The following is an 18,616-nucleotide window of genomic DNA, read 5'->3' as shown; positions in this document are numbered from 1 at the left end:
TGGCTATTTATAAATATCACAGGTACTTATTGGCTTAGAATCATCAAACTTTGTCAATTGATGCATCTTGGATCTTCAGAGAACTTCAACTGAAAAGTAGGTCACCATGACCTACTTTTGAAATTTTATGGCAATATTTAAAAATTTAGGGTACTAGTTGGATAAGAATCATCAAACTTTATCAGTTGATGCATCTTGGGTCCTCAGAATGTGTCGTCTAAAAAGTAGGAATTTTAAGGCATTATCTAAATATTTCAAATAATAAAAGTCTTAAAATCATCAAACTTTCTCATTTGAGGCATTTTATGGTCTTGGAGTATGTTTACCAAAGAGTAGGTCACTGTGACCTACTTTTGGAATCTTGTAAGCTCATGGCTATATCTATATATTTAAGACAATAAGTGGCTTCGAATTAACACATTTTGTCATTTGATTCATCTTGGGTTCTCAGAGTGTTTTAACCATAATGTAGGTCATGATGACCTACTGTTTGGAATTTCAAGGCTTTATCTAACTACACAGAATAATTAGAGGCTTCAAATAGAAGTGATAGGTTGTGCAATTTATCCGAAGAGTGATTCAAGGCCCTTGGGCCTCTCATTAGTGGGTGTTGCTGTAGTTCTCAGGTCGTCAATCCTTATTTTTTTTCCCAGACCAGCAAGTTACAGATCTACAGCTAATTAATAATATGCAAGCTAATTAATAATTTGCAAGTATTCTCAGGTTTTGCAGATTAAAGTTTGTTCAAATCATGGCCCCTGAGCTGGGTTACAGTGGGGTTATTCAGGGAATATAGAGGGAAAAATTTTAATTTCTTGAATTTTCTTCATAAGAACAATAGAGCCATGATTTTGTGATACTGATGTGGAAGTTTCATGTACATTTTCAGTGATTTTTGTAGGGCCAATTTGGGGCCAAAATTTGGCCTCAGTCCCAATTGAAAATGTATTTTCCCAAAATGTAGTGGAAGTTTTCCCAAAGAAAAACGTACAAAATATGTGATCAAATTCAGTTTCTTTATTGCATGTTTTTCAGTGAAGTTCAAGCAGGTTTCGTTGTTCAGCCATGTTGGATTTCTTCATAATTAGATAATTCATACCACTATTGTTCTTGATGCAAGTAATTAGATAATTCATACCAAGAATAGTCTTGATTTGTTATAACAATTTTTTGTTAAAAGTAACACAAAGACAAAAACAAAGCTTTTTGACAATGCTTTTTCAGTGACTGGGTTTCTGGGAGATTCCCAATTTAGCCTAATTGAAGCTGAAATTCCCAATTCTGAAGGCCCCAGCCCCCAGTCCAAAAGTACTGAAAAAAAAAACTCATCTGAACTGAAATCTCAAGTGAGCTTTTCTGATCAACCATTGTTTGTCGTCCGTTCATCTGTCTGTCTGTCCGTCTGTAAACTTTTCACATTTTCAATTTCTTCTCAAGAACCACTGGGCCAATTTTAACCAAAGTTGGTACAAAGCATCCTTGAGTGAAGGGGAGTTAAAATTATTAAAAAAGGGGCCTAGCCCCTTAAAAGGGAAGATAATCAAGAAAAATTAAAAATAGGGTGGAGTCATTAAAAATCTTTTCTAGAACCATTGGGCCAGAAAAGCTGAAAGTTACATGGAAGCATGCTTGAGAAGTGTAGATTCTAAATTGTTCAAATTATGACCTTCAGGGTAGATATAGAAAAAAATCTTTAAAAATCTTCTTCTCAAGAGCCCCTGGACCAGAAAAGCTGAAACTTATATGGAAGCATCATGGGGTAGTGTAGATGGTTTATTGTTCAAATCATGACCCCCAGGGGTTGGGTGGGACCACAAAAGGTATTACAAGGGGGAAAATCTGGTGAAGAACAGCAGGGCCAAAGTTACTCAGGTGAGCATTGTGGCCCATGGGCCTCTTGTTTTAAATCATGACCCTGGGGCAACAATAGAGTATCAGTGGGATTTTTTTTTTTAAAATTATGTAACAACAGCATGGTCATAATTAATCATATTAATAGTTGTGCAAGCATCTTCAGGTAGTTAAGAATAATCAAATCATGGCCCCCAGTGGTAGGATGGGGCCAAACTGAAAAAAACTACAGTTCTAAGGTGAGAAAGTGAGCATTGTGGCTAATGGGCCTCTTGTTTTGTTAGGTATGGTATGAATATTAAAATTGCATAGTGTTATCAAGTATAATTACAGATTTAAAAAACTGAGCAATTGTCTTGTTTCAGATTTCTATACCATTCATTCCTCCACCTTTCTACAGACCTGGACTCTTACAAACCTACATTGATAAGATTAAATCCTATGGAGTACGGATAATATGGATGTTCATGATTCCTCCCTTTATGGCCTTTATTCTGTGTGAAGCTAGAAGGTATATGTACAACATTTTAGCTTCTTAGCTAAAGACTCAAAGAGCTAATGTTACATGGCCATTTGTGTGGTGTGCATCAACTTTCTGGAATATGGGCCATAGCTCAAGAACCCCTTGGTCAATTTGTCAGCAGTGTTTTTTATTCCTTTATATAACTGGTACTGATAATCGGTACCTTCACAATGCCAAAAACCATTAATTTTTCCCAATTTTGAGACTAAAAATTACCAATTAAACTGCCAAGGAACAGACTATGATGATATCCTAATTCTTTTCATATGAAACATTGTATGAGTTAACTAAATGTTTAACTTCCTCTTAAATTGAAAGTTGAGATCAGTGGAAATATGGTGGGACGTGTGTTGTTGACAGCGTAGTCATGCTAGTGTCTTACATTTTTGACAACTTGGAAGCATGACAATGTGAGAACAAGGGAAATTAATATGTAAAACAATGAATACTTAATGGTTTTTCTTTAAAGCATGAATTAATAGGTAATGAGGTTAGAATAAACAGTAAACATTCAATATTTCATTTGTTGACATGACAGAAAAATGCAGTTTGTTCTATTTCAAAGCTATTTTTCCCAATTAAATTGGTACTGGACCCATTCCTAATGGGTAGATAAAATTGCTGGTCAGAGTGTCCTTGACCCATGGGCTTTCATTTATCTCAGAACATGGATGTGAACAAGGAGAGATAATTAGGGAAAAAACTGAAGTAGTGGTTGCTATAAAATCTCAAGAACATATCGACATATCATCATACTTACTCATGAGGATGAGGATATGTTGTTGATTAAAAATTGATCAAGGCATCACCGTGGGGCAAATGCATGGTCTCAAGTCACTTCAAAGTTGACTTAAAATAATATATTGTTATGACTGAAAAAAATATAGAAAAGAAAAGAAAAAAATTGCCCACTATAAGGACTAGGATCATCAAATCTTGTTAGTTGATGCATCTTAGGTCCTCATGTCATGTTTGGACACTTTAAGTCTAATCATCAAAACTTGTCAGTTTATGCATCATAGGGCCTTGAAGTGTGAAAAAATAAGTCACTGTGACCTACTTTTTGAATTTTATGGTCTTCATTTTCAAAAACTTTTACATGAGAAGAAGACACGTGCTGTGGCCTTCACCTGGAAATTTAGATATGTCAACAGTGTATTATCATTAACAATAGTCAGTTGATTCAATACTCAAGAGCATGCTCCACATATGAACAATTTCTAAAATGAGCAAGCTATTGACAAACAAGTTGATGAAACAAGGATATCAAAAGTCTCGTTTAAAGACATCATTTCACAAGTTCTATGGTCAATACAATGACCTTGTCAGCCTACACAGTTTATCAATAAGTTGTTTTTCATACTAATATGCTAGTTTAGAGATTGTGACTTTCCTACAATAGAGGCGCAAAAAGTATCCATATCAGAATGGAAGTGGGATAGGTTGTTAATGTATACAAACTTGAATGACTAAAAGAACGATGACTCTGGCTTTTAAAATTCATTTGATGTTATAAAAAGATTATAATGCTAAGCAGTGATCATTTTTATGACTTTGTAAAGCTCTTCTATACATATTTACAAAATTTACTTTCAGTTAGGATACTTGAAAACGAAAGATCCATCATAGCCTTCATAAAAAAAATAATTCTTTGATTGTACAAACCTTTTCTAAAATGTTATTGGGCTCTTTGAAGTTATTTTAAGGAAAAGAGTCATTCAGAATGCTGAAGTTCAATAATCAGATGCGTGTGTATTTACTAAAGATCCATATCTATTTCCTCATTTGACAAGTCTTATCCTCAGATATTTTCTTTTCCTATTTTTATTTTCTTTTGTTCCTTTTTTTTTGTAGAAAAAATTGATGCCTTTACTTTAATTCGGTAATAAGTACACCCGACAATCAGTTATGATAGATTGGTATATAGATGGTGTAATGTATCCAATATGAATAACTCCCACCTGCCTGGTACGCGGAAACAAAACTTCCCTCCGTAACGAAAGAGCACACCAAGGGAGGTAATCTCGAAACTTGCGTATTGTTATGCCATTATTTAAACACTGAATTGTCAACAGATTTTCCCGTTTGTCCAGTTATGACAATGAGCACATTGCAGGTGTGAACTGTGAACAGGGGATGCTTACTCCTCCATGGCACCTGATTCCACCTCTTATGTTTTTTAGAGGTCAATGTTTGCTCTGCTCCCGATTTGTATTGTTTCAGTGGACTTTTGATTACTGTTGTGTTTCATTTCAAAATATTTAGGTCATAATTTCAGATACTGAAAGGTTAAGAATCATCAAGCCTTGTTTTTTAGGTCACCTGAGTCACTCAGGTGACCTATTGCTATCCGTTTTTGTTCGTCAGCGTGCATTGTGCGACGTGTGTCGTGTGATGTGCGTTAACATTTGAACATTTTTAGCTTCTTCTCTGAAACCGCTCAACCAATTTCAACCAAATTTGGCATATAGCATCTATGGGTGAAGGGGAACAAAAATTGTGAATTTCACGATCCCTGCCCCCCTGGGGCCTGAGGGGTGGGGCTAAAACCACCAAAATTAATGCAATCTTTAAAAATCTTCTTCTTTACTCCTGGACATCAAGCAGTAAAACTGTTGGCATGAATGTAATAAGCATTGACCCCTCTACCAAAATTGTGAAATTCATGGCCCCAGGGTCAGGGGTTCTGGTGCTAGGGAGGGGCTATATAGATTATATAGTGAAAGTGCATTATTTCTTTGAAAATCTTCTTCTCTGCTCCTGGGTATTATATAAACTAACTAAGTATATAGTTATGATGAGTAAGAGTGCCTCTTTCAAAGTTGTGAATTCATGGCCCCAGGGGCAGGGGTTCTGGTGTAAGGGCGGGGCTCTATTGATTATATAGTGAAAATGCATTACTTCTTTGAAAATCTTCTTCTCTGCTCCTGGGTATTAAATAAAGTAACTAAGTACATAGTTAGGATGAGCAAGAGTGCCTCTTTCAAAATTATGAATTTCATGGCCCCTGGGTCAGGGGTTCTGGTGTTAGGGCGGGGCTCTATTGATTATATAGTGAAAATGCCTTAATTCTTTGAAAATCTACTTCTCTGCTCCTGGGTATTATTGAAGCAAATTAAATACATAGTTTTGATAAGCAAGGATGCCTCTTCCAAAATTGTGAATTGGGTCAGATGTGCTGGTGTGAGGGTGGGGCTCTTGATAATATAGTAAAAATGCATTAATTCTATTAAATAATCCTGTTTGCTCCTTGGTGTTAAGCAGATAAACAAAGTGATTAGTTATGATGAGCAAACTTATGGTCCCAGGGTCAGAAGCTCTGGTGTTGGGGGGGGGGGGGGGGCTCTATTGATAATATAGTGAATCTGTAGTAAAAATGCATTATTTCTTTAAAAATCTTTTCTGCACCTGGGCATATCAGAGGCAGAAAAAGTAAAAGTTTTAATAAGGAAGATTATTTTTACCAGATTTTTGAACATCTGGACCATTTGGTCAAGTGTTCTGATCCTGGCCAGGGCTCTATTATTTTGTATTCTACTGAGAGGAGTTATTCCCCTTTGCCATTTACTTTTGATAATTTATCACTGTAAATAATGTACTTGAAAGGTAAATAGAATAAGATAATTATGCAAAAACTTTTATTGTATAATACAAAAAGTACTTTCATAGTTTTAATGATCAGATAGACTTGTAAGTAGTAGATAAATAAAAATGAGACAAAAATAACTTGTCTTATTAAATGTTCATCAAGGACCAAGAGAGGCCAATGTAAGAAATTTCAACAAAAGATTAAAATAGTACAGAAGCATTGATAATTTGTTAATATTCTGTATGGTGATAGTGATAAATGGGGATCAGATTTATAGAACATAATTTATAAACTGTCAATGAATATTAAGACCAATTATTTTGTTGATCATGATCACCCTATTTTTCTTGCTTTTTGGCAACAAAGTTTCACCTTTCAGTTCATATTATACTCTATGCATCCTTTAAATTGTTGTATCATACTCAGGTGACCGTTAAGACCCTTGGGCCTCTTGTTTTATGGATCTTAGGGCCGGAAACAAAAAGCAAGTCATGGTGACCTACTTTTTGAATTCTGCAGGTATTTCATTTTCAAATTGTTTTGCTGATTTTGTTCACCGAGAATTCTAGGGTCATCAAACCTTTTCTGTTAATACATACTAAGTATGTACACCAAAATAGTAGGTCAAATTAATTGGCTATTAATTGCCTACTTTTGACTATATTTAAATATTTTAGATACTAATTGGCTTAGAATCATCAAACTGTGTCAGTTGATGCATCTGAGTCCTTGGAGAGTGTCACCAAAAGGTAGGTCACTATGACCTGCCTTTGGGATTTTCAAGCAGTATCTAAATATTTCAATTAAAGGTCAAATTCATAGGAAATAGACATTTTTGTAAATGATTTATGTTGTAAATAATAGTTAAAAAAGAGGGAATCACAATATTCGTAAAATTTTAAACCTCGTTCTTTTCTTTATTTACCTGTTTAAAAATCACTAAAAATAACGTTTATCAAAAGAGTTACTTCCTCTTTTTGTGATGTCATAAGAGACAATATCTAGTAATATAAAGTATAAGTAATATAAATATAACATAGTGCTCTCGATTATCTTAAAAAAAATGGCAGATTTTAGGGAACAGAGATGTTGATATACCAGAGGTAGATCTTTCAGTTAAGCCATAAGATAGTGCTCTCGATTATCTTAAAAAAATGTCAAATTTTAGGGAATGGAGATGTTAATATACCAGAGGTAGATCTAAACCTATCAAGGAAAGTACATGAAAATGATTAATCTTCTTCAACCGATTCTATTTCGTCCGAAGGCGGAGCCTTTGCAGACAAACAAATACGTAAGGAGAGAGGGAGAGAGATCCGGAAAAAAATTCATTCCCATCCAACAAATAACAAGTGTTTCGAATTATTTTGTGTCATACTGTTTTGATTTGAATTTTAAATTATCATGATTCTATAATATAATTTGAAATCCTTTATTAAACCATTGCCAAATCATTCATTGATTTGTAATTGTTCTTTAATACATTGATTTAAAAAAAAGAAAGAAGATCTTCAAGAAATTAAAATTAAAATACATTGTTGAATAATATGATCTATTAGTATCTGATTTGAAAATTAACATTAAGTATATATATACGTGCTTTTGATACTATATGTCCAATAAGTTCCCATGAAAGTATGAACTTTACGTTAAAATAATAAATATTACTACGTCTTTTATTTTGTAAACAAAAACTAAATGGCATAATTTTTATTTTGCAAGAAAACAGATGAAATAATTGTTAAAATGCAGAAGCTTCTGTGCCTTTACAAGCAGGCACTAGTTATTCGGGGGTGAGAGGGGACACCCTACCTCCCCCACTTATTTCCAAACCTTACCTTTTACTGTTGAAAATGTTATTTGAAAGGATGATTACCTCCCCAACATTGGTTGAAGCGTAGTTAAATCATGGTAATTTGGTAATGTATTAATAACATTTTGATTTTGGAAAGTTGGATCCTAACAGCCTCACCTCTCGACCCCCTGCCGCTCTCTGCGTACACTTCAATTCCATTCTGGCTACGTCATAAGATGCTTTCATTAAAAAAATATTTTAAAATCAATTAATCACCTTAATTTGGTTTTTAGATAAAAGAAAAAAATTAATATTCAACTATCTATTCTGATTTCATGTGGTAATTGTGTGGTAACTGTGTTACGATGCCAACAGCAAGAGAAAATAAATGCTGCAGAAAATATTATTGTGTACAGTAAAATTGAGGAACAATCTCTTTGTATAAAATCCGAGGAAAATGCCTTACGTACAGGCAGGAAGTATTGGGAGACGGGGTGCTCCCCTGACTTCTTCCTAGAATTAATTTCTTGCTTTAAACCCTTACTTTTTTTTCTAGAAGTAATTTATTACTTTTTAATTTTCATGAAAGGATGGTAACAACCCCCTCCCCGTTTGCTACAGTAAGATCAATTTCCCACACCTCAATATATCCAATTTTTAATTCAGAAAAAGACTACCCCCTCCCCCACCCCTTTTTATTTTTTATTGAGTTTGGATTTCTTTCTTTTGGCTTGTCAAAATTTTTATCAATAATCTTTTTGGCTTGTCAATAACCCCCCCCCCCCCCCTCCCCTTTTGGCTATTGATTCTTTCACCATGCTAAACAATTTTTTTCTTTGAAAGAATAACATTTATGTACACAATGAAAAGAACAACAACATGCAAATGGTATTTCCTTAATCATTTCCTACTCTACAAATACATTTATACTAAAACTAGGGTTGTGACCCTTAAACAAGGGGAGATAATTAGGAAAATAGAACAAAAGTACTGGTTGCTAAAAAATCTTCTTCTCAAGAACCACTGGGCAGATTATCACCAAACTTACACAAAAGGATGAGGATATGTTGTAGTTTAAAAATTTGCATGGGGATTTACCATGGGGCAAAGGGCATGGTCTCAAGGTCACTTCAAAGTTGACCAAAAATTACATTTTATTAAAATGTTGATATTTTGCTTACTATAAGGACTAGATCATCAAATCTTGTCAGTTGATGCATCTGAGGACCTCATATCATGTTGACTCAAAAGTAGGTCACGGTGACCTACTTTTAAAATTTAGCGGCCATTCTTTTTCAAAATGATTTAGAGGCATATTTTGAACAATTTAAGGCCTATGATCATCAAACTTTGTCAGTTGATGTATCTTGGGTCCCCAAAGTACGTCAACTAAAAAGTAGGTCACCTTGACCTACTTTTTGAATTTTATGGCTATTCTTTTTCAAAACAATTAAGGTCATTAATTTGAATACCGAGAGGTTTAGAATCATTAAATCTTGTAAGATGATGCATCTTGGGGCCATAAAACATATTTATTAAAAAGTAGGTCACAGTGACCTACTTTTTGAACTTTGCAGGCATTCGATTTCAAAGCGTTTTAGAGGCATAATTTGGACATTTTAAGACCTATGATCATGAAACTTTGTAAGTTGATGCATCTTGGGTCCTCAAAAAAGGTCAACTGAAAAGTAGGTCACCGTGACCTACTTTACAATTTATATGACTATAATTAAATATTTCAGGTACTAATTGGCTTAGAATCATCAAATTTTGTCAGTTGATGCATCTTGGGTCTTCGGAGTAGGTCGACTGAAAAGTAGGTCACAGTGACCTTCTTTTGAAAATTTATGGCTTAAATTAAATATTTCAGGTACTAATTGGCTAAGAATCATCAAACTTTGTCAGTTGATGCATTTTGGGTCTTCGGAGAAGGTAGACTAAAAAGTAGGTCACCCTGACCTACTTTTGAAATTCATGGCTTTAATTAAATATTTCAGGTACTAATTGGCTTAGAATCATCAAACTTTGTCAGTTGATGCATCTTGGGTCCTTGGAGTACAACAACTGAAAAGTAGGTCACTTTGACCTACTTATAAAATTTTATGGTTATAATTTTAAAAAATATTTTAGGTATCAATTGGCTTAGAATCATCAAACTTAGTTGATGGGTCCTCAGAGAATGACAAATGATAAGTAGGTCACCATGACCAACTCTCAGGTACTAATTGGCTTAGAATCATCTTGGGTTCTCAGAGTGTGAATTGGAATTTCAAGAGTTTATCTAAATATGCAGGATACTTAGAGGCTTCCAATAGAAGTGATAGGTTGTACAGTTTATCAGAAGAGCGATTCAAGGCCCTTGGGCCTCTTGTTAACTGTTTATTAGACAGTTAATGTAGCAAATCCATGTGATTCCATTTAAAATGAAAGGTGTTTTTTCCCAAAATGCTGATAACGAATTTATTTTATTCAATGCAAAGAGTTTAGTTTCTTCAGCTTAGAAATAAAAATGTCATTATCATATTTTAAAGCCATTTTATTTGAACATTCAAGCTAAACACATTTGACACCAGAAGACTCCTGTATTTCATCCATGTACCTCATCAGTTTTTAAAACTGTTATCATGCAAGCATTCACAAACACAGAATTTGTTTTACATATTTATTGAATCAAGAAGCCATAAACATCACACAATATATCAGTTAACAGTTTCAAAAGAACAATGGAAAAAAATGACCGCATTGTATTTACCCAAAGGGTCCAAGGGAATATCCCATATATCAACCTAGCAATGCAAGTATAACGGGCAAACCGGTGGCCTTGCGTTGAGCGCCAGTACCAAAAATCCCAAACTATGAAAATACCACCCATTTGGGATTGGAAGGGTTTTCAAATTATTCGTTTACCCCATTTTCCAGTGAGTGCACCTGGTTGTTAGTACTATACCATGTACTCCAGGACTAAGCATCCCCTCCTGTGTATAGAGGTTGAGTTGGCACCAAGACTGTCTGACTTGAGTGATCCCAGTCTAGGAACTAGTCAACTTTCAAAAAACATACATATTTAGAATTTCCTTTTTACAAACCAACACCCTCTGTCTTAAGTGGCAGATGGGGGGAAACTAGGGCTGTCACGGTTCCAAAGTTTTTCCAGGTCAGGTCGGTTCTGTAAATTTTCGGTTCGGTTTTAGGTTTTTCGGTTTGGTTATTTACATCTATTCTAAACCTAATTTCATGAATTTAACTTGAAAAATCTTTATTTGTTAAGTTAAATTCACGTTAAAAACAAGTCAAAACTGTGTTAACGTCTAGATATCGGTGTTTAGGACTACTAGGCCTACTATTAGCCACAACGTGACCATTCCTGCTCGTTTTAATAATTATCTTATCCTTTCCTGGCAAGTGTTTTGTCATGTAATGAAGTAGATTTCAGTTTTGATGTTTATTTATCACTGTTATTGTCATCGTTCTTTTGATTTCGATGCCATTTTTCAAATTGAACAGATCCTAATGTATAAACCAGACCCGAACCGAAATCCAGATAAATGGAACCGAAACTGAACCGAACAACTTGGACCGTGGTTTTTGGTTATTTCGGGTAACCGTAACAGCCCTAGGGGAAACAATAAGGCCAGATAAGTTGAAAACTTCCCAATTATATCCCCTCAGACCTGCCACTGACATTGATATGATGTTCCTCCATACTACCAGCTAGTGTTGTACTGATAATCAGAAAGCATCGATTGAATGCTACCGTTTCCGATGATCGATTATAATTCTTCATAATCGATCATCGGAAACATACTTCTAATACAATACATTTCAGAATTATTCATTTCTGGTTTAAAATTTACTTCTTCATAATGAAAGAAAATGGTGTCTGCATCTGATACTAGCCAACTAGCACGAAGCAGAGGTGATTAAGAACCGAAAGGTGCATATATAGAAAGTGTAAAAGAAGCAAAACAACAAAGAAAATAATATATTATATATTTTATATATTCATGTTTAAGAAAAATATGAAATAATTGTGTTAGTCTGCTTTTTATATGCAAAAATATGACATCCGATTATAATCGGTAAAATCGCATTGGAAGCAGTAACCGATTCCAACCGATGATCGATTATGAAAATTAACCGATGTCCCATCACTACTACCAGCCATGCAACCAAACCCACCAATGTTTATTCATTCATTGTTCTAAGCAAACCAGACCTAAGGTTATTTAATAGAACCCGATTACCCTCGTCAGAAAGGTGTGTTCTTTCGTAACGGAACAGACTGATGTTGTGGACTGAAATATTGTCATGCAAAATAACACCTCCCCCCAATTCAGTAATAAATTTTTTGAACTGCTTATTTATTTTCTTGCGTTTTTTGTCAATCTTGTGGCCACTTTTTAAAGGTGCACCATGCCAATATAAGCGAGGGAGTATTGAAGACCAAACCAACTTGGTTTTTGGTAGAAGTGCATTGTAGCAAAGTAAGCTACATGTTATTTCTTCAACAGACTTTTTACTAGTTAGACCCTCTGTTACAAGGTCATTTGAGCTTAAGTGAATTAACATAACATTTGGTGGCGAATACTCTTTTAGAAGTTTCATGATCTCTGGGTCTAATTGATGCCACTGCATCCCTCTTCCAGCATGCCAGACGATGTCAATTGGTAAATCAAGATCTTTTCCTAGGTAAGTTGATCTGGCAAACTGTCCAGCTCAATAAGGTTTAGAGGATCCAAGTATCCATATCTGTGTCTGGGAACCTACAATTCTTAGGTTGGGTTAGTATAATTAAGACATTTTGAATGTATTAATATATTGAAATTGTTTTGTGGATCTACTGATTATGCAATCCTAATATACTTTAAGAAAACAGGTGACCTCCACCTGCCTGCTTTCTGAACGTCATTGTAAGGAACCCCTTGTATTCCCATATCAGTAGCCCGACCAAATCTAAAACTGTGTGTGCCAAAGTAGCTTGAGGTTCCTGAAATTTTAAGTGCTTTTTGTAATACTGCGTTGAACTGAAACCTAGTGAGAGGTGCAGTGTCAATATGAACTAAGAAAATATGAGAGGCTGGTGTGGTAGGTCTGACTTTTGAAAATCTAACAGGTCATAGGGGAGAATCTAGTTGACCTTGAATGATGAGTGTGTGCCCACCTTTTTTTTTTTTTTTTTGAATGTGAGATTGTTATTCTTACTTGATAGATGTGATGCTTAACTCCAATTCCTTGAAACCGAATGAAATGCGAGTTAGTGTTATAACCTATGACTGTACATTCCCCCACCCTGAGCAAAGCAAAATATGCCAAAACTAAAGGCACATGTAAACAGTTTAACCTCATATGATGAACAAATTGTTGGTAATGAAGCCATGATTTTGAGCATGATCGGAAAAGTAATAGGACAACGCAAGTCCTCTGTCATACCCCTAGTGCGTTTTAAGCCTTGTAATGCTTTACTGATGAGAAAATTATTTGTTGGGTCGTGGAGCCCTTTAAGTTTGTGAAAAAAGGCTATTGCACAGTGCTAGGGGCATGCTGATGAATTGACAAATAAGGCCAAATGAAAATTGCCAAAAAAGTTTAGGGTCGGGGGTATAAAATAGGGAAGGTCGGGTAACCGGAACCACACATATTTTTTTATTTGGCCTAAGCTATGAAATTAAATAGCGCAGGTATTGTTATAGGCCAAGTTTCTACTGATTGATTGTAATGAACTTTGAAAAAATTTTGGAATTTTTTAAGAGCAGTTTGGTAAGTCTTGTGTGTACTGGGGGCTAAGGAATTGTGAATTAGCTTTTTGGATTCTGCCAAATCTGGTTGTGAATTGGAGTTGGCCAAGCATCTGCATCCGGCATCAGATCCCTGAATCTCCCCCAGTGAGAACGAGAAATACTGTCAGCAACTGAATTGCATTTTGAGGGTTTATATTGAGCTTTAATTGTAATGTTATATTGGAGAGTGATCAGTACTAGTTTTCTAACAATTTTCATGACTCTTAGTGATTTGGATGTAGATGTATTGAGTATTTGGACAACTGCCATGTTATCAATATGGAATAGTATTCTTTTGTTAGGGAGCCTGTCACACCATATTGAGAGTGCAACATACACTGGGAATAGTTCCAAAAAAGTCATGTCTCTAACTATCCCTAATTCGACCCATTCCACTGGCCTTTTTAATGTGCCCAGCTACCTGCAAAATATATACCAAATCCCCCATTTGGTCCCCCTGCACTGTCAGTGAAGAATTGCAAAGATGTGCAGGGTTCGACACTAACTTTTTTTTACCTTGGTGGACCGCAGGTCCACTTGTCAAAATTTATTGGTGAACCTTCTCAAATTCTGGTGGACCTTCATAAATGTTTCAATTCTTTACACAAGGCTTGAAACTAACTTATGTACCCAGTCCAGACTAATAAAGTTTAAGTTTAACCAGTCAACTAAAACAAACCAATTAGTCAGGAGTTTTTCAGCAATAATCTTTCATATATTTTCAATATTTTAAAAAAGAACACAACCTATATCTTCAAACAATTTGTTATTTTAATATCATTTATTTACACTGGTAAAAACCAGCATTTATTTTGCTTCCAACGGTAGATGAAATTTAAAATCCCAATAATTAAGTTGTACATATAAAGAAGTGAATTTTTCATGTATCTATGGCTAGAACAATTTTTTACTAAGATGCAAAACGATAAATGTATATGTATTTATTTATTATTTTTTAAATTATTATTTATTCAAATAAACTGCAATCATTTGATTCTTTTTTCTGATTTAATGTATAGCAGAAAAAAAAGAAACTGCAGATGACGTGTTCATAAAATATAAATCATGCCTGTTTGAAGATCTAAAAATAATAAACAATGCATAAATGCAGCTGTCAATCAATTCTAATTATCTCCAAACCTGGCCATCAGTGTGCGTTCAGGCGTGAAGTGATTTCCTGTTACCTAGTGTACATTTTCACACCTTTCTGTGCATTAAGTAAAGAAAGGACAGACTTACTAATTTGGGACGAATTTTACATGCTTCTTTTTCAAGGTCCGTGTTGAATGTTCTTGCGTCTCAATGTTATTGTAGTCATCAATATTACTGTACAAGTAAAATATATATTCAGCTATAAATACTTTTACCATTTGTTTATTGTAAAATACAAGTATGGATGAATAAATCGTTTGATTTTCAGATGTCGATTTATAGAAAAAACGGAATTTTACTGTGTATTTTTCTCTACGGTGTTTAAATTTTAAGTGGACCGACGGTCCACCTAGTCCAGAACATTTGGTGGACCTTCCAATTTTTTGGTGGACTAGGGCCGCCGGTCCACTTAGTGTCGAACCCTGATGTGTCTGATATCCAAATCCCAGATGTTATAAGCGCAATCCCATTAAGATTTTTTCAGAACTGTTGCCATACTGTGAGATAAGATTTGATGTCTTGGTTGAGTCTGACCTTATGATGCTGTTTTTTAATGCCCACTGTGGCATTGATCAGTCGCCTGCAAAAGGCTTGACCCGGAGCCACGGTTTTACATGCAAAGCTGAGCAAGCCTATAAGTGACTGAACAGATTTAAGAGGGACTTTTTTCCTTTTGATAAAAAGATCAATAGTTTGTTTGAGATTGTCGAGCTTGTCATGAGGAAGGCGCATGACCATACTAACTGTATCAAACTCATTGCCCAAAAATGTTATGATGGTGTTGGGTTCAGTGGTTTTTTTCCAAAGCTAGGGGTACACCAATATCTTAACAAATTTGCTTAAACTGGGCCAGTGTAGATTTGCATTGGTCTGAGTTACCCCTCCCAGCAAAAAGAAAATCATCGAGGTAATGCAAAATATGGGGATTGCGAGACTTATTCTGAATAATCCAATGCAGGGCTGTTGCAAACTTTTCCCAAGTTGCACAACTTATGGATGCGCTGAATGGCATCATTTTGTCAAAATAATATTTGTCATTAAATTTAAATCCCAATAATTCGAAGTCTGAGCATGCCACTGGGAGAAGGCGGAAGGCTGATTTAATATCAGACTTGGCTAACAATGTTCTAGGTCCTAAGGTGGTCACTATGGCTGCAGCATCATCACCTGAAGAATAATGGACTGAACAGGCTGTGGGATCTATAAAGTGATTTATGGAATTTAAATTCTGGGTATGATAAGTGATGGATCAGATGGTAGTCACCATCTTTTTTGGGGACAAGACCCAGAGATGAAATCTGTAAAGAGGGAAAAGATGGATGATCGAAGAGGCCCCCAACCCGTTCTAAGGAAACTTCTTTGTTTATCTTTTGTTGTGCAATATTTGTATGTTGATAAATTCTTCTAAGATTATTTGCATCCCGATAATATCTAGGGCCATTGTACTGTAAGTTGAAATCAAGTTTAAAACCGTTTAAAATAAGAGTTTTTTCTTTATAATTATGTAAATAGTCAGACAGTATGTGGACATTAACAGGGGTTTTTCCCAGTGTACCAGTTGATGCAACTACCGTAAAGTCGCGTGTATTGGCCACAATGGTGTAAAAGACTCACCCCCAAAGTTGGGGTGAAAATCCTGAAAAAAAATGCAGGTCGTATGTAAAGTGCGCATTCAAAAAACGCATAAATTGGATGTGACTTTAAGTTTTCTAGTACAGTAACTTAGATAAAAGTAGGAAAATTTACGAATCTCAAACGAAAGTAGCAAGTCAGCATTTTTACTCCATGTATTATAAGTGTGCCTGTGTGAACATTTAAATTGAATCTTTTTAATAATTATCTAACCAGAGATAATTAAAAAAAAAATTACCTGGTTATTTTCTTTCCAAATTAATTCCAAGCGTGTAATGAAGTTATGCTTACCGGTATAATGCATAACAAGCGCTTGTCAGTATTTACGTAAACAAAAATCATACCCAAGCGGTATCCATCGATAATTATTTTAGTTAGCTAGAGCAATGAACAATCAGTGCTGCGACCATGATGACGTGCTAAATGAACAGTTTAATATTTATGTCCTATGAATATTTTCTTGAATGTGTTTGATTGTATTTTACAAATACGTTTTTATATGTGCTTTTGACCGAAATATGTTTTAATAAAGTTCTTTTAAAAAATGTGTTGCTTTCATTGCAGGTGTTGAGGTGATAATTGTTAAATAAACAGTGGTCATGTCCAGACTGAAGTTATATATAGCAATGACCATGATGACGCAACAATAGAATCCTTAACGATTTGCACCTCTGATTGCATATCTGAAATTTAAAAAAATAAGATATAGAATTAAGGATAATTCAGAATATATCACAAAGATTATAGTTGTCGACTCATTTATAGGTATTAATATATGTATGTCTTAAGCGACATGCAGTTCTTGTATATGATATAAGCGACGGTAGTTCAAAATGGCGGAATATGCAATAAAACAAAAACAAAGATCGTTTTTAGGTCACCTGAGTCACTCAGGTGACCTATTGCTATCTGTTTTTGTCCGTCGGTGTTCGTCGTTCGTCAGTGCGTTAACATTTGAACATTTTTAGCTTCTTCTCTGAAACCGCTCAACCAATTTCAACCAATTTTGGCATATAGCACCTATGGGTGAAGGGGAACAAAAATTGTGAATTTCATGGTTCCTGCCCCCCTGGGGCCTGAGGGGTGGGGCTAAAACCACCAAAATTAATGCAATCTTTAAAAATCTTCTTCTTTACTCCTGGACATCAAGCAGTCAAACTGCTGGTATGATTGTAATAAGGATTGAGGCCTCAACCAAAATTGTGAAATTCATGGCCCCAGGGTCAGGGGTTGTGGTGCTAGGTTGGGGCTATATACATCATATAGTGAAAATGCATTATTTCTTTGAAAATCTTCTTCTCTGCTCCTGGGTATGAAATAAACTTACTAAGTACATAGTTATGATGAGCAAGAGTACCTCTACCAAGATTGTGAATTTCATGGCCCCAGGGTCAGGGGTTCTGGTGTTAGGGCGGGGCTCTATTGATTATATAGTGAAAATGCATTAAATCTTTGAAAATGTTCTTTTCTGCTCCTGGGTATGAAATAAACTTACTAAGTACATAGTTATGATGAGCATAGCTGCCTCTTCCAAAATTATGAATTTCATGGCCCCTGGGTCAGGGGTTCTGGTGTTAGGGCGGGGCTCTATTGATTATATAGTGAAAGTGCATTAAATCTTTGAAAATCCTCTTCTTTGCTCCTGGGTATAAAATATACTAAGTACATAGTTATGATGAGCATGGCTGCCTCTTCCAAAATTTTGAATTTCATGGTCCCTGGGTCAGGGGTTCTGGTGAAAGGGGGGGGGGGCTCTATTGATTATATAGTGAAAATTCATAATTTCTTTCAAAATATTTTTTTCTACTCCTGGTTATAAAGCAAAGAAACAAGTGTATAGATATGATGAGCAAGGATGCTTTTACAAAATTTTTAAAACTTGTGGTCCCAGGGGTTCTGTTGTTTCTCAGAAGGGGGGGGGGGCTCTGTTTGATTATATAGTGAAAGTATGTGAATTCTTTGAAAACCTTCAACTAATTGCATAGTTGTGATGAGGAGGGTACTTCTTCCAAATTTGTAAATTTTCATGACCCTAGGTCATGGGTTCTGCCCCTGCGAGAGTATCAAGAATAATTCTTGAACTTTTAAGAAAAGTTCATGAATTATATTCTTGAATCAGCTCATGAAATATTCATGAAGATCCTATGAAGTTAAAATTGGACACTCATGATTTCATGAATTTTATTCATGAAAACCAAGTTAAAGAATATTCATGAATAGTGGGTTGTTCATGAACTACCTACTACTCTTGGAAATTCATGAACTTGCTTAAAGAATTCATGAAATCATAGTGTCCA

At 35.1% G+C, this 18,616-nt stretch overlaps 1 protein-coding gene across 1 annotated transcript in view; it reads left to right on the top strand.

The window, feature by feature from the left end:
* The window catches only part of LOC133205689 (uncharacterized), a 204,308-nt gene that overhangs the window by 98,700 nt on the left and 86,992 nt on the right, over positions 1-18,616 (top strand). The window contains exon 13 of the mRNA XM_061341541.1: positions 2,217-2,362. Coding sequence (XP_061197525.1) covers positions 2,217-2,362 — 146 coding nt within the window. The remainder of the gene's footprint in view (positions 1-2,216; positions 2,363-18,616) is intronic.

The sequence above is a fragment of the Saccostrea echinata genome, unplaced genomic scaffold (assembly GCF_033153115.1).
Source record: "Saccostrea echinata isolate AGI-Se365-2 ecotype Australia unplaced genomic scaffold, CSIRO_AGI_Sech_v1 ptg000054l, whole genome shotgun sequence".
Classification (NCBI taxonomy): Eukaryota; Metazoa; Mollusca; class Bivalvia; order Ostreida; family Ostreidae; genus Saccostrea; species Saccostrea echinata.
The sequence above is the reverse complement of the archived record's forward strand: the minus strand, read 5'-3'. Positions and strand labels throughout refer to the sequence as shown.